This window comes from Diorhabda sublineata, chromosome X (genome assembly GCF_026230105.1).
Source record: "Diorhabda sublineata isolate icDioSubl1.1 chromosome X, icDioSubl1.1, whole genome shotgun sequence".
NCBI lineage: Eukaryota > Metazoa > Arthropoda > Insecta > Coleoptera > Chrysomelidae > Diorhabda > Diorhabda sublineata.
Genome location: NC_079485.1, coordinates 5,664,320 through 5,682,310, shown reverse-complemented (window position 1 = coordinate 5,682,310; position 17,991 = coordinate 5,664,320). Strand labels below are relative to the sequence as shown.

At 31.1% G+C, this 17,991-nt stretch overlaps 3 protein-coding genes across 3 annotated transcripts in view; 2 read left to right on the top strand and 1 right to left on the bottom strand.

Moving 5' to 3' along the window:
* LOC130451768 (uncharacterized) overlaps positions 1-17,991 on the bottom strand; it is a 43,765-nt gene that overhangs the window by 22,780 nt on the left and 2,994 nt on the right. The window lies entirely within an intron of this gene.
* On the top strand, positions 122-2,427 carry LOC130451770 (THO complex subunit 3). The gene is made up of 4 exons (XM_056790996.1): positions 122-381; positions 709-1,070; positions 1,200-1,361; positions 2,006-2,427. The coding sequence occupies exons 1-4, from the start codon at positions 184-186 to the stop codon at positions 2,262-2,264; spliced, it is 981 nt and encodes a 326-aa protein (XP_056646974.1). The 5' UTR covers positions 122-183; the 3' UTR covers positions 2,265-2,427.
* Positions 11,337-17,991, top strand: part of LOC130451767 (uncharacterized) — a 65,885-nt gene continuing 59,230 nt past the window's right edge. Inside the window, exon 1 of the mRNA XM_056790994.1 lies at positions 11,337-11,645. The gene's annotated coding sequence lies outside the window, so the exon portion shown is untranslated. The remainder of the gene's footprint in view (positions 11,646-17,991) is intronic.

Here is a 17,991-nt window from a genome sequence, read left to right as displayed (position 1 = left end):
TTACCTATAGAATCATTTCCCGAGAGATTGGAGTGCTTTCCGAAGCACCCTGTATATTTATAAATTTTAGATATCTCACAGCGTATGTTCTGTGGCAAAAGGTATTGTGAGGTTATGAAAAAATTACGCCTAACTTCAGTTGAGTTTACATTTTTATTGGTTATATTAATCTTTTAATTTATAATGGGATACACTTCAAAAAAGTATCAAGAAAAAATAACAGAAATTCAAAACCACTTTAAAACTCATAACAAATATAAAGAACATGTAGGACATTCTTCTAAAGTTCATTCAGTTGGATGGAGTTGTGATGGCAAAAGATTAGCGTCGGGTTCGTTTGATAAGTCAGTTTGTGTGTATACTTTAGAGAGAGAAAGATTGGTAAGAAATATTTATTAGTTTTCTGTTTAATTATATTAGAATAATACCTATGCTTCCCTTGAACATTTCAAATTTATAAGCTATTATAATGTGTATCTGAAAATGTAGATTGTATTTGAAGTAGTTTCAAACAACTAAGTGATTATTAAATTGTATGTAACTTGATACAAATTGATGTGGTCTACACTAAATTTTCTTCAATAAGCATTTAAAAGAATAATTGCTGTGTGGTATGAGAGATTAGTATAATAGGAAAGCAAAGAAAAATTTCATTCTAAATTTTTGAAGGAAGACATGGATCTAATTCCCAATTATAATATCTTTTAGAATAAAGAACATGTGTTCAAAGGCCATGGAGGTTCAGTGGACCAGTTGTGTTGGCATCAAAGTCATCCAGATTTACTTAGTACAGCAAGTGGAGACAAATCTGTCAGAATTTGGGATACAAGAATGCAAAAATGTGTTACAACAATTAACACAAAAGGTGAAAATATTAATATTACTTGGTCACCAAATGGTAATTCTATAGCAGTTGGAAACAAGGAGGATTTGATTACTTTTATAGATGCTAGGATGCACAAAATTGAAGCTGAAGAACAGTTTCATTTTGAAGTGAATGAAATTTCTTGGAATAATACAAGTGATTTGTTCTTCTTGACAAATGGCCAAGGTTGTGTTCATATATTAAGGTGAGGAGATTATTTATTATATTAAAATCATTTTTAAAAATTTTGGTGACTAATAACATTGAAATCAAGTTCTTTGATATTGCCTTTAATTTTTATTAATGTTCTAACAAAAAGTTTTTGTTGTTGCAGTTATCCTGATTTAAAACGACAGCATATTTTGAAAGCACATCCAGGGACTTGTATTTGTATTGAATTTGATCCAACTGGAAAGTATTTTGCTACTGGTAGTGCTGATGCATTGGTGTCTTTATGGGATATTAATGAATTAGCATGTAAAAGGGTTTTTACAAGGTAAATGCTATGACATTTAACATTTATTTTCATAAATCTAAAATAAAATCATTCAAAACAATGTAAATGGTCAGCATCATATAACGAGAAACAAATTATCAAATTCTGTGTCTTCCCATTGTCAGAACTTAAAATAAAATTGTAAATTCGAAAATTAATTTGTAAACATTATACTTGAATATAGAATGGACAAATAAATCATTCAAAGATTATTTATTAGAAGCCTCACATAAAGTGTAGAAAGGCAACTCGTAACTCAGTCTCAGGGTGTCATATTCAAATAGTTCCTCAATCGTCTACATTTCTCAATTACAATTTCATCATTCATAAGTTTAACATGAAAATCAGGTATAAGTATTTCTCTTTGTATGAAAATAATTTTGCAAAACATAATTTTACAATTTTACATGGAAAATTCAAAACATAACATACTAGATGTAGTCTGGTTGTGAGGAACAGGTATTTCCATCAGTGATAATAAAAAATGTGCATCTGGCTATATTAAAGTCACAAAATTTCATTATTAAATGACACAAACCATCAAATAAAATTCCATAATATTTATGAAAACTTTGAGTATAGTTCTTTATCAAATAATAAAATTTTACCATAGTAAACTCAACTTACATTTAGTTTTATTTTAGAATGGATTGGCCAGTGAGAACTATATCTTTTAGCTATGATGGACAGTTAATAGCTTCAGCATCTGAAGATTTATCAATAGATGTTGCTTTTGTAGAAACTGGTGATAAAGTTGCTGATATTTCTGTAGAAGCTGCCACATTTACAGTAGCTTGGCATCCATCTGCTTACTTATTAGCTTATGCTTGTGATGATAAGGATAGTTATGATAGGAAAAGAGATGCAGGAACTTTAAAAGTATGGGGATTCTCCAATGACTAATCAAGTTTTATTTTGTAATATATAATTTGTAATAAAAAATCATATTTTTACTGTTAAAAACCGAAATTTTCTGAAGTTGAAGACTATATTGTCTGTGTATTATTCTTTTAATTATTTTTAAGTTGGTAACTGAAAATGTTGAGTACTTTATCAACATATGGGCCTAAAAAATTAGTAAATTCACTTTATTACAGGATCAGCTTGGTTTTACAAGAAATATTTATAAACTATCAATATTTTTCAGCAGTCAAACTTATTATTTATTTAAGGTAACAAGGGACAATATCACAACATTGGGTGCACAAGGCCCTGGCAGGGCTATTGAGCAGTCATGAAAATGCGTTGGCCATATTGTTGATGCCTTCAAGGACACAGGAAATACCGGAGCATTGCCAGTGATTATTATTTGATGAAGTTTGGCTTTTTTGAAGGAGTATAGTAAGAAATTGACTCATCACGACGGTGAGTGCTATCAGAAGAAAGTTCAGGAATGTGGTTGAGAGCCATTTGGGCAGCTGTACAAAGATATGGAGGAAGGACCGGTGGCCACGCGTGACCGAATTAGACACACTGAAGTACCTAGTTTTCTGCATGAACTTTACGACCAAAGAAGCTATGAATTACAAGAGTTTAGAAGCTCACAATTTCCTCACCTCTAACCTTGTATTTCCTTCTCATGCGAAAGTGCTGCCAGTAGAACGAGTGATAGTGCTTGGCAAGGTTTGTATTCAACTTGTTGTGCATGCAGCACCATATTGTTCTTATTTCCTCTTATTCGTCTGGAATCAGGATTTAACTCATCACATTTTGTCTCAATGTCCAAATAACTTTTCTTCTCACTTTCATTGCTTTCAATTCACTTGAATAATTTTATGTGCGTCCCTATATCTTTCCATTTGATGAAACAATATACAACTGAATATTGTTTCTTTCCACTTGATTTCAATTTCCCTGCTGAAATTTATGACGTCCCTAGAAGTAATTGATATTTTTATCAGATATTTATATATCAAACTAATAAATTCAGGTTGTCAGATCATCTTTGATATTTCTATATTTCCAGTATTTTACGGATTCTTGTTCAGTCTCAGTATTTCCTGGGCGTAAAACCCAAAATTTTCTCTATTATATTCATATTTGATGTCAAAAAAGATGTATGGGTAATTAGTCCTTGGTATTATCCTTCACACTTCTTTCCATCAATCTAGACTTTGAGAAGGTCGGGTTGTTGATAGAAATTTCACGCGCCCCTGACTCATTTTTTATTCTGACAAGGTATTTATCTGTCCTATGAATACTGTTCACTACAGCGCAGTCTATTATCTCTCAACAATTGTTCAAAAGAATGGAAAGACAAAGGTATGGTGCTATAATCACCCCGGTTTGTCTACGAAAAAAGCATCAACAATATGGCCCAGTTGTCTTATCTGATTGCTAGATGGCGCTCGTCCCATAGGGGGCAAAAAATGCAACCCGCATGACTCGTGAACCCCAAGAATTAGTTTTAGGTATAATTTATTTGAACGGATACCTTCAAAAGTGAGATAAATTTGTTTTGATCAGTTTTTTTTCTGGGAAAAAAATCTCAATAGTGTGGTGCAGTGAGTTTGAGTTTTCATGTTGTATTATGAATAAGAGAAACGGGTATTTCAATGAAAGTCTCCATCAACATCATCGGCAGGTATCTAAAATGAGGCTAGACTATTATTCAAGAAACTAATACATATATGGGTAAAATTATCAATTCGGAAAAATATGACTATCTCAGAACAACTGAAGTCGAAATTTAAAGTAAGTTTTTCTTTGCATTAAACAGTTTAAAACATTTTTTATAATTAATGAGATAAGATTACTCAATTAAACTTTTCAATTTATTTATGCGCCCCATAATACCTATTGACAGTAAGTAAGCAATACTTCTGAACGTATTTCATATAATAAATATATAATTGATGGTTACAAAATAATAGTACCTGTAAAATCTATTTTTAGGTTGATAAATTTTTTTTCCACATGAGTGTTAAATGAATAAATGTGAATCAGAAATTTTATTTAGACCCTCATCATAATGAATATAAAAAATGTATATGATTTGCCAGTAGTAGGTGTGTTACTCTAAACTTTGACAAAATAAAATGTCTTGACAGTCATAGCACCAAGCCTAAGATCAGTAAGGTTTATAGCTTCACTTGTTTTTATTGTATTTTTCTATTATTAATGGAATTCACTTCGAAAAAGTATAAAAAACAAATAACAGAAATTCAGAAACACTTTAGAACCCATAACAAGGAACATATGAGACACTCTTCTAAAGTTCGTTAAGTTAGATGGAGTTGTGATGGCAAGAGGTTAGCAAAAGAAACGACATAACGTTAACATTATAAGTTTATTTACATTAATGGCTGTTCGCAATCATCTTAAATTGTGTACTTAATTGCTTATTTTGATGACAAGATCTGACAACATGATGTCCTTAACTTTACTTTCAATCCGAGTTCACAGAACTTACTAAAGCACATGGTCTCAAGCTTTTGCAAATTGCTGGTAAGAACTTAATTAGGTCTAACTTTTGATATGGAAAGGGAACTGAGTTATGACGTCTCAAGTGAGAATAATGTGAGTTTTGATGTAAATGGAAAGCAGCCAAAGTCACCTAGATTTACTCAGTTCGGCAAGTGAAGAAAAATCTGTCAGGATTTGGGATATAAGAATGAAAGAATGTGTTGAAACAATTAAAACAAAGAGCGAAAATATTAATATTACTTGTTCACCACATGGTAATGTTATAGCAGTTTGAAATAAAGCAGATATGATTACTTTTACAGATGCTAGATTGCATAAAATTGAAGCCGAAATTTTGGAGCAAATGAAATTTCTTGGAACAATACAAATGATGTGTTCTTTTTTAATCAATGGCCAAGGTAAGGTTATTAGATTAAAATCAATAAAAAATAGAAAATAGAACATTTTCGTCGATTGAAGCTCATTTCGGGTCTTGTGCAGGGTAAGACACTGGCGGATACAAGGAAGGGCTAAAAATTACACAAAATCTTTAATGTCTAATTTTTGTCGGAAAAATGTATGTGTAAAGATAGAATGAACAAAAAAATATTTTTGTGAATAATTATCTTGAAAGTTTAATATTTTTGTTGTTAGTTATCCTGATTTAATACAAGGACATATTTTGAAAGCACATCCAGGAAATTGTATTTGTATTGAATTCGAGCCAATTGGAAAGTATTTTGCTGCTGGTTGTGTTGATGTATTTATGGGATATTAATGAATTAGCATGTAAAAGGGTTTTTACAAGGTAAATGCTATGACATTTAACATTTATTTTCATAAATCTAAAACAAAATCATTCAAAACAATGTAAATGGTTAGCATCATATAATGAGAAACAAATTATCAAATTCTGTGTCTTCCCATTGTCAGAACTTAAGATAAAGTTGTAAATTCGAAAATTAATATATAAACATTATTATACTTGAATTTAGAATGGACAAATAAATTTCTATTCTAAGATTTTTTATTAGAAGCCTTACATAAAGTGTAGAAAGGCAACTTGTAACTCAGTCTCAGGGTGTCATATTCAAATAGTTCCTCAATCGCCTACATTTCTCAATTACAATTTCATCATTCATAAGTTTAACATGAAAATCAGGTATAAGTATTTCTCTTTGTATGAAAATAATTTTGCAAAACATAATTTTACAATTTTACATGGAAAATTCAAAACATAACATACTAGATGTAGTCTGGTTGTGAGGAACAGGTATTTCCATCATTGATAATAAAAAATGTACATCTGGCTATAATAAAGTCACAAAATTTCATTATTAAATGACACAAACCATCAAACAAAATTCCATAATATTTATGAAAACTTTGAGTATAGTTCTTTATCAAATAATAAAATTGTACCATAGTAAACTCAACTTACATTTCTTTTTATTTTAGAATGGATTGGAGTGTTTACAATGTAAGTCCTGTGATACTTTTCATTTGAGTTACATTAATCTAAAATAGATTCAAGACTTGATAATTTACTGAGAACATTAATAAATATAGAAACATTGCAATGCTCAATACCAGACAAAGTTAACAAGTTAATGGAGTAAGCCCCTAAAAGACTAATTAACCCTTCTTATAATCAGAAAAACACAGAATCACCTTATTCAAATTCATTCTTCGCCATCTATTTCCGCAAATTAGACTAATTTATTGAGAACTTTTTGTTTTAGAATGAATCGGTCAGTGAAAATATCTCGATCAGTTATGACGGACAGTTAATAGCTTTAGCATCTGAAGATGTACTAATTGATGTTGCTTTCGTGGAATCGGGTCATAAAATTGCTGATATTTCTGTAAAACCTGCTGCGTTTGTAGTTGCTTGGCATCCATCAACTTACTTATTAGCTTACACTTGTAATTATATAGATGTATCAACAACATGGATGAAGGAACCTTGAAAATACGGTGATTTTCTAATATTTAATGAATATCTATTTTGTAAAATTCAATTTGTAATATAAAATCACGTTTTTACTTTAATAAACTTGAGGGTATTTCCACTCTTCTACTTTCTTCCTGCCAATGCTCTCAATTCACAGAAGCTAAACATGAGTGCTTCCTTAGAATCATTTCATATGTGAAGGAATACATTTATTTTTAGTTCGTCTCGTATTTAATTCATCTGACGTTGTAATAGATATTTTTAACTAAATTTGCTCCCCTTGAACAAATTTCAGCTGAATCTCTACATTTAAATACTCTTTCCTCCCCTGATGGGTCCTTTTAAAGAAGCATTTTTCAGGATCAATTATATCCACCGCTCCCATTATATTAAATTTTGTGTCAATAGAATAATTTTCATAATCTATACATTATTCAGATATAGATACAGGTAAATTCTGATTTTGGCACAAAAAGAAAATGTTTGCCAGGTGTTGAAAATTAAAGGAAACATAAAAAATAAATTGTTTCGGTATTAGAACAACGTTAATCTAACACGAATTTCCGTATAAGAATGGACTCCATTTTTAAACGATTTTTGATCATTTTCTGTAGTGGGCTGGTGCCCCCGAATAACAGATAGATATTACCATATCTCTATGTGCGTTATTCGGTCTTGTGTGAAGGTGGTTTGAGGTTAATTAAATTTTAAGATATTACTTACAATAGATTTTAGAGTTTTTGTGAGTGAGTGTAGTCATAAATTATGAACAAAACATACAGATTTACAGTGAAGAAGTTTCTTGGAAATACCTAACCTTAAAATGAATGACTTAAACAAACTTTTAAATTCAAATATTTCCAAAGTCAACTGTCGAACATAAATCAGCTTTACCAACCGACTACCTATGTTACGGTGTAATTTCCCTAATGTATATTTTTCACAATTTTTCTATATAAATGAATAACGTGAATAATATAAAACACTCGTGACAGAAGGCCTTTTCAGCATTTTTTCCTTCGGTCAGTCGCGCTCGTGCCCGAACTTGGAAATTCTGCTGGAATGAAAAGCCTTCTGTTACTTGTATTTTGATATACTATAGAGATGAACCTGATATATCATGAAAAAATTAGCGAACAAAACTAAAGTGCGAAAAATTTTTTTGGGTTGTGTTTTAAATTTGAAACTTCCATCGAGCGCGACGTTTGGAAACTGAAATTAAAATCTCGTTCTGTTAGGATTCGCACTCAGTTGATAGGTGATTTATCTGACTCAGGATCATTGTTTCCGAAAAGTTGTAAAGTAAAATATAATATGAAAGGTTTGATAATATGATATTTGACTATATCGGTTTAATGAAAAAAGTGGTCCGCTGAATTATTCGCGGAGGAAGAGTCATAAGTTAATTTATAAAAGAGTCTAAGCGCGTATATATGCGCTTGTGCATTTTAGTCGCTAGATGTTGACTTTTACTTAGCGGAAAAAACAGTTTCTATTATTTTACCACATTCGAGTTGTTTATTATTGTTCTACTTGATGTGTATTTTTTATATGGTTATGCAATTATCTGAACTATAATACTAGTACAGTTGGCTATTTTTTCTTTTATATAAAATGTGATAAATAAGTTTGATACCAGCTGGCTCCGGAATAATAAAATGACATACCTGTTCTAATGTATGAAGGGGGAAGCGGTTACCCTCCTACACTTTTTTTTACTAAGTGATTAAATGTCGAATTTATTTAGTTTGTATGCTTAAGTGTAACAAATATATTGTAATTTGTGACAAGAAAGTCCAGAACTATTATGCCAAAAGTTTGAAGGGTTGTTGCCATAGATATTAGTACAAATGTACCTAAAGTATGGGGTACGTTCGTCCAGTAGGTGGGGTGCTTTCGTACGCCATGAGGTAGATTCATTCGGGATAGTTGAAAAGCCAATTAGAGTTGTTGAATTGAAGATCTAACTAATATTATGTGATTTGACTCATAGTCGATAAATCTTTCTTTAGAAAAATAACAAAAAATAAAATCGTTAGTAGGTAATTATACATTTGGTTGTTACTTTGGAACTTGTTGCACATTATAATTATTTAAATTAACCACAAAAGCAAAAATGTTTACCATTCTAGCTGTACTGCCCCCCGTCCCGTTCGTGGTTGAGAATCAGGTTGGATTATGGCGACATCGGTGATATACAGAGTGTGCATGTCTTCTATATCAGTGAGAACTTTTCGGGCGTAATAAACAACAGAAAACATAACAATTATCTTTAATATCCGCTGGTATTAATTTCTTCGGGTGTATATGTATACGTGTGTCCCACGACGAGTTAAAATTATCTGTATATGGCAAAATACTTATAGTGAAATCATGCAAATTTCTACTTTTGGGTTTTCGAAGTCCACTATAACTTTGTTATTTTAAATAGAACACCCTGTATATTAATACATATTTGAAATCTACGTAAAATTTTAGTATACTTTTGTCTAAAAACTTTTTTCGAAAAATGCATACTTCGAGAAACCATCCTCGTAAAAAAATAATTTATTAGGGTCTGCAACGGTCAAATTTTTTCCAAAAAAATTAATAACTCAAAAAGTACGCATTTTTCGAAAAAAGTTTTTAGACAAAAGTATACTAAAATTTTACGTAGATTTCGAATATGTATTAATATACAGGGTGTTCAATTTAAAATAACGGTAGAACCGGAAGTCGGCTATCTTTGAAAATATTTTAGTTAACAACATCGTATCCGAAAACCCAAACGTAAAAATTTTCATGATTTTACTATAAATATTTTGCTATATACAAATAGTTTTAACTCGTCGTTGGACATGGGATTTACCCGGTTTTCTTCCTTTATTAGTTTTTGGATATTAACTATCAGGTTGACTTAATAAAAATATTTCATTTTGGTAGAAGTAGAATTCGTCATAAAAGAAGAAATATATGTTATAGTGCCTTTAATTTTATAAAAAAATAGTTTCGATATACTGATGTTAATAAGATCTAAGGGGGAACATTCGTACCCTCCTGTTTAACCGCCCGAATGCACCCCTTGCTTTTGCACAAAATTAAAATACAACTATATACAAATTCTAAATTTGTTTAAGAAATATAACAGTTAAAACTCAAAATAAACAAAGTTAATATTAATCAATCAATGGCTTGCTTGTGTACAGTTTTTTTAAAATAATGTTACATTAGACTCTAAGGATTCCATTTTGAATTTCTTTGTGTCCTCTGTACACGATAAATAAAAATTCAAAAACCTTCTAGAATAGCGCTGTTCTAGACGAAGGGTGTGATATGAATGTTGCAATTGTGGATAAAATGAAGTAAAAGAATTATTATAAAATTAACCATGATGTTAATGTTGCGCTACCCTTAATTAACACATTTCGACGGACACTTTTCCATATAAATTTTGGCATGCTCCTCGGTATAGGCTTTTTTCGCCGATGAGTAAGCAAAGTAATTCGGGTCAATTAATATTATTTTCCACGCTAAATTTGGTACAGATTTTGTGATCTTTATTAGCAATGGTAAAAAACCGTCAGACGCACCAATCTTTCTGTAAAAAACAACCTATCAATACCAAATATGATAAAGGCATGTGTGCGAACAAGAAGTATACCTAGATACAAGGAGTTCGAACGTAATACGGAAAAAAAGTAGTTGTACTCGCAAGTTATTTATGTTTCTAACATATGCGTTAATATTTTTTATTTAAAAGTAAAGATTAAAAAAATCTTTGGTATCGGATGAAAATAGTTGGTGCATCCTGAATAATACGCGGCAAGTAGCAGAAAACAAAACTATAATTCAGGTATATTATTGGTGTCCATATGGAGGGTAGAGAAAAGGAGGAGTATCTCATATTGGAGGAAAGTTGAAAAAGTATCCAGCTGTATACGATAAACAATAGCTCAAGTACCTTCCAGAATTGCGCTGGTGTAGATAAAAGGGTTTGGTATGACCGTTGCAATTGAATATGAATTGAATTATGCCGAGAAAATTCAATATTACACATCATTACTAAAAATTTTAACAACTTGCACTGTATAAAATTGTGGTAAATTGTCCAGAGCATGAATAATCTTTGACGCTTCCTTTAAAATTTATTTATTTAACGTATTTTGATATGGACACTTATATACATAGTATTGCGAAAAATCTTGGACTTCTACCAACATAAAAAATTTTGAAATCAGTTGTAGACAGTCCGTTAAATCATAAGTCTATTGTTAGAAGGTATGTATATGATACTAGTCATTTTTTTTCAATAGCAATTAAGTTTTTAAATAAAATTTTTATTATACTTTTTTTTGGTTAATTAAAAATACAATGTGAAAATTTTCTCGTATTCTTCGAAATCTATAAAACTTGTTCAAAGTAGACCAATTTAAAATATACCACTTGTGTTATTCAAGGAATCAAGAGCGCGTTCTTTTTAGTTATGTAGAGAAATTCATAAACCCAGTAAGTAATTGTTTAATAGGTATGTCATAAAATTAACGTGAGATTTTATTATATTTATAAGAAAAATGTTATATTGCAACGGCGCGATATTAGTTTTTCCGTTGTCGTAGCATAATCAATCTGTTCCTGTTACTCAACTGGCGGTTTTCATGCGAGTCAGATCGTTTCCCGAGTAGTAGTGGTAAAAATTTTGTTAAACGTGATGCGCTCCAGCTACCGTGTTCAGAACTGCCGACCGCTTCTGTTAGATTACAAGCGAATATCGGTCTTAAGTTTCGTTTGAATTACGCTGAGTGATACACCGTTTACCGCATGTGCGATTTCCGTGGCGCATGTCGTTTGTTTGTCACATGACAAGGTTTGTAAACACCGATTGAGTTTAATATTTGACGTTAATTTCCAACATGGCGTGTACTGTTATCAGTGATAAACACTAGAAGGTAAGTTTTTAATTTTCTTTATGTTTATAACGATATTTGAACGAATTAAATACTTCGACATGACTATGCTATACTTTTTCCTTTGTGTTAATGAGCTGTTGTTGGAATCTATCCCATATATTGTTTGAAACAGTCAATAAATCGATTGTTTTACCTGAAATTTGTGCTTAGTTGGCTAGGTAGGCAATTTTACGCATAAATACGTGTAGTTACTGCGAAAATTTATTGAGCTCATTTCTAGGTAGTAGTAGCAATGAAATTTTATAATAGTCATTGAGACAGACCTTGGCGCATATTGTTTAAATTGTCTTTAAATTTTCTGATAAGGCTGTTCTTGTCTGTGATTGTTTTATCAATAAGTAAGTCCCACTGTTTCAAAACAATTTAAGGTACCTTAGAAACAAAATATGTAATTTAAACGGTGTAAGCTAATTTTCCGTGTGGTGGTGACACGCTGGTTGCGCTGTATAAGTAGATTTTTTTTATTTTTTGTGTCGTTTGCAAAAAATGTTTATGTTACCGTTTTAATAAATTATTTGTGTTAGCAGTTTTTAATCATACCTTCTTGAATGGTTGTTGGAATGTTTGTTTTATGTAAATATATTAAACAAAATGTTTATTTTTAAATTCATTATGTGTTTGTTTTGAATAGATGTTCTGTAGCGACTTTTTCAGAAAAAAACATTTCATCACTATTTTTACGATAACTTTTGAACATTATTCACCATTATTATGTTTATTATTTTTTCTTAATAGGTGAAGGTCATAAAATCAAATTTCAAGGTTGTTCGTTGATATACAATGAACTTTAACGTATATTCACAGAAAGGGTTTACAAATATATGTAGAATCCGAATAAAAAATTCATATTATTATTATAAACTGATTTTTGTTACAAATGAACAGCTTAAGAGAAAGCGCTATTTTGCCAAATTCGTAAAACTATACTTTTCATATAAATTGAAAAATGCACTGTATTATTTTATAAAAACGCATATGAATTAAAAATGCTTAACCAAATGATATCTCAAAAATGAATGTAAGATTTGATTTAAAAAAATATTGTTTTATTTAATCATTATTTTTATTATTGAATGTTAAAATGAATAGGATCTGGTTTGCATGAATAGCACGTACGACAAATGGTCTGCAGATTTTTTAACCCATCTTGTACCCAGATTTTTAGAACTGTTAACTTGCTACTTTTAACATTACACTATCAAAATTATATCACCTGATGCCCGTTTCCATAACCAAGTTATCGTCTTCAGTGATGGAAGGTACAGATACACTTCTTCCAAAGTCGATAATTTGGTTATAACGCACATCAGGTAATAAAGTGTGCGTGTGTGATAAATTACTATATTTGATAGTATACACACTCAGAAATTTTTGACTTGAGAGGATTATTTATCTTTACAATAAGTTTAAAATGTAATAAACTTCCAAAAATTATCGACTTATGATTTGTTTTTGATCCAACGCAATTCAATCGTAACTTTTGGCGATTAGGCACTATCCCCAAGATCAGTGGTACGCTAAAATTGAGCAAGCAATTGATCCTCCATAGACACTAATTGAAGAAGATCATCGACAGAAATTTTCAAGCACTAGTTATGTCCGAGATAACATTTCGCACTAACTGTTGCCATAAATTGAAAGAATACTAGTGCCGATAGGTGGCGTGGATGACTAAAAAATACATTTATAGCACAGCCAAAGTTATGTCCAGCATTGTTAAACGTGACGAATCGCGACTTTATAAATATGAGTCAGGAAATACGCAAACACCAATCGCTGATTTCTGTGTTTCAATGTGAGGAAAGAAAACAATAGTTTGTCGTTCATGAAGTATTATAAACAAATGGTAGTTTGTTTCATCACGAAAACTGGTCATACGGCAACTGTATGTATGAATCACCAAAACATCAGTCGACGATTTTGGTGTTTCAGAGTCAAGAAAGGTCAACGGAGTTTGTAGTTCTCGCAGCATTAAGAAGCAAATGGTGGTGTGTTTCTTCTCGAAAGCTGGTTATGCGGCAATTGTGTCTATCAAAAATCCGTTTGTTTACTGTTAATTGAGATGAATTCATAATACGGGTACCATTAATTTCGCATTACAAAACAAGTAGTATTTGGACATACAAAAAATCAAAATGGTGGTTCTGGCGAATCAAACACCAAAGTGTACTAGCTCTAATATATTTCTAGCTTTCGAATACCTATGTATTCATCGTCTGGGAATATTAAGAATCAATAGGATTAATATTTCTATAAAGCGTCGATTCGATTATTCAATTTTGAAGGTGATGAATCTAATTTGTAGATATTATAAAATTGATCACACCGTAACTCCTAACTAATTGATTCTCAGACGATTAATACATAAGTATTCGAAAATTAGGAATATATTAGTAGTTATTACCCTTCGGTGTTTAATTTTGCCTCATTTTAACTATGAAAACGCTCATAATCTAGCTGGCAATTCTAATTTATATGTAAATGTATATATAAATATTTTCTCTCTTTTTATCTTAATACATAAATAACATATTCAATATAATGATGTGGCCAAAATTCTGGATAATGTTGTTATTAGCCTAGAAATTAGCCGCATTCGATAAAGCCTAATGCCAGCGAATAGCTGAACTGTTACAATTCGTTTCTTAGCTAGCCATCGTGATCACATTGGGTGAGCTTATTTACAAAATAGTAAACTGTAAATTCAGAAAGGGCGTGTTTCGATGAAAACTGGCTTCCAAACAGAATACTACAAATATTGGAGATTCTTCCCCCACAAAATAATATCATTTAATATGAGTGTCAAAAGTCAAATTTCATCTTAATTCAATTGGAGGTTGAACAGAAAGATCCTGTTTTCTACTATATTTGATTTAGTGATGAAATGTATTCTGAAAACGACTAGAAACATGTAATGGTGAATTAGTCACAAGTTATAGGATATGCAGAAGATATGAATAAAATAGCAAAGACAAAAGAAAATTGAAAAGATAATTTTGATTATATACAAATAAAGGAAAAAGAAAATACGAGGATTATATTTATTACGGCGAACCTGTAACGTCTCTAGACCTTTCAAAAAAAATGTTTCTTCTTGCTCTGCAAACCAGACCTCCACAACTTTTATTACCTCCTCGTTGAAAGAAAATTTACGCCTTTTAAACTTTTCTTCAGTTGAGCCAAATCTAGTGAATAAGGGGGGTGCTCTTGTCATTGAAACCCTAAATCACGATTTTTTTGCCTGGCAACATGAGATTTGTCCTGTAAAAACAAAACACCTTTGGATAGCTTTCCGCGTATTTTCTCTTTAATTTTTTCCCGTAGAGTGGTCAGTAATGTCGAATAGTAATCTCCAGTTATTATTCTCCTCTTATCCAAAAAATCAATAATGATTACTCCATGGCAATCCCAAAAAACTGAAGCAAGAACTTTTCCAGCAGATTTTTGGACAAGAAACTTCTTAGGCCATAGTAACAATTCGGTTTAAGAAGTCTACATCGTTTTCAAATCGAGCACAGATCGAACGCGATGCTTCTACCCTTGCACATTTTTGATCAACATTCAAACATTTGGGGATTAATTTTGCAGCAATTTTTCTCCAAATTTTTGTCCAAATTGACGTTAACTATATGATGAACGCGTTCGTATGAAATATTCAGTGCTTCAGATATCCGTTTTAGCCCAATTCGACGGTCTGATAAAATCCTGTCATGAACTGCATCGATATTTTCGGAGACAGAGCTTGCAGTTCCAATTTTTTACGGTCGCATACGAAGGACATTGATCACCAATGGTTTTAAGCATATCTTCGTAAATCTGCCTACCTCTTAACCCTTTTAAATACAGGTACTTGATGATGGCTCGATACTCCAATTTTTCGATTTTCACAATTTCGATGGAAATCTTTTTTCTTTTAATTTATTGCGTAACTCTGGTGTACTTTTCTGACGTCAAACTTTGCACTGACACTTCTGATAAGTTATTGTTCGTTGCTATGGTAACACAATATTTTGTTTATGCATGGAACTGGTCTAGGCTAACTAGATATCAATACATCCTCGTATATGTATACAGGAAGACGATAATCTTGAAACAGAACGTCAATTATTTAAGAATTATAAGAGGAAAATATAGGAAAAGTGAATGGGATACAGGATATTGAAGAACCTCCGATCTATCTGAATTGAGAATATTGATGTATGAGTTGATATCAATTTGGACTAAAGAAAGAGAAAGATTTGGTAAAAGATGGAAAGATACAATACAAAAGACACAAATAAATCATTGAGAATAACTGGGAATAAATAATAATAATAATAATAAACAAAAATGTTAAAAGAGTATGGAGTGGCAATAATAAGATAAGAATAGTTAGGACCCCCAGTAAATTGTGAAAAAAAGGATCTACCTCAAATGGATCAAAATGCAAGGGATTAGTATCAGCCACAATCCCCATAAAAAAATAATTGATTGATTTTCGTTATTGTTTATTGTATTTTTTTTATTTATTGTATTTCTTCAGCCACCCCTTTCCAAAATATCAACTTTATTATGTGGTGTCCAAAATTGAGTTTTTATTTTTTTTCTAAAATTTCAGTAGAGCTAGAAACTCGCAATGGACTAACCTCGGGTATTTTTTCAATATTCCTATTAAGTCATACGCCGCTGTAATTAGCAACCCTTACTACATTTCCTGTCAAAACTTTTTTGGAACTTTTATAAAACAAAATTTAAACTTTAAATCCTTGTTTTATTTGAAAATATCTTTTATTCTTAATTTTTTTTCTGCTGCAAGGAAAAAAAATAAACGCCATAATTCATAATTTTTTCAATAAATTGAGTGGAAAATGTAATACAATGTAATAATATTCGTGAAAAATGCTGCAGTGTTTAGTAGATGTTTATTCAAATCATAAGGTGTGTTCGAACCCATCAAAAAACCTTCCTTGGTACTTGCCCCAACTGGGCAATTGCCGTTATAAGAACAATTCTTATTTGTGTTCCAACCGACTTAGGTATCGTTTGTGAACCGTTTCCAAGACGGTGCTTTCAATACTTCGTTGACAGCATGTATTGTTACAAGAAGCGTACATAGCCGGTGATTGCGCAGAAAATATCATTTAAACGCTTCCAATAACCGTTCCATGAACGGTCCAGAGTAGTAGCTTGGAACAAACCTATAGTAGGCTGATGTCAAACACTGTTGTCGATAGTTAACAATCGAAGTTTACTTGTAAGTTTGTTTTGTTTGTTGTTTTGTTAACACATAAATTTTCACAATAATAACGTTTGGGAAGACGAGAATCCCCATGGGAGTACCATTTTCAAAATGTTTTTTCAGTGAACGTACGGATTGGTATTGTAGGAGATAACTTAATTGGGCCACATTTTCTGCCTCAGCCATTGAATGAAATTTCTTACACCAGTTTTCTCGAAAATGATCTTTCTGAGCTACTTGAAGACATCGCACTCTATATCAGGCAAAACATGTGGTTCCTGCACGATGGTGCTCCAGTACAATTCAAACGGACTGCTAGGCAACTTATTTTTAATATAAATGAGGACTCTCACTATCTTCTTTTTGAATATCATTTATTATTTTTGGGAAAATTCTCGTCTTGTATATATAGTACTAAATATGCAAATTAACGCTACGAAGTACTTGATTTATATCAGTTACTTTGTATGCATTATTCAGTTTTGGTAATCAGTATTTTTTTTTTTCATTTATTACATATACATGAGATTTTTGGTAGATATCGGGTAAAATTATAACGGATACATACAGGGCGAGTCATTAGTTATGAGCCATGGATATTTCAATTGTAGGTTCAAAACTTGATGCTGGATTTAAATGAGATATTTTACTCAATTTGCAAATTATTTAACAACATAAAATATATCCGCCAGTTTTCATGGGAATCATTATGAAAGTTGGCTTAGTTCAATGAGAAGGAGATTTCGGTGAATATTGATAAATATCGAATTGATAGGTTATGTTCGGGACGTCACTGTATATATATATTTTTAAAGATTTGATGGAAAAATATGAAAAAAGGCTTTTATACGTCATTTAAGAAATGAGGATGAAATTAAGATGAATACAATTGAAATGAAAGACCTAAGAAGAGTAACGAGGAATACGAAGTGTTACAAATGTAGAAATGAAGATAAAAGGCAAATAACAAAATAAAAGCCAATAATAAACAAATAAATATAAAATAGCTGAATTAGTATGGACTTATCCTCAGATTGGAGAAATATTTATAAGATAAGTGATTAAGAAAATGAATAGACTTTATAAGAAAATAAGACATAAAAAAGA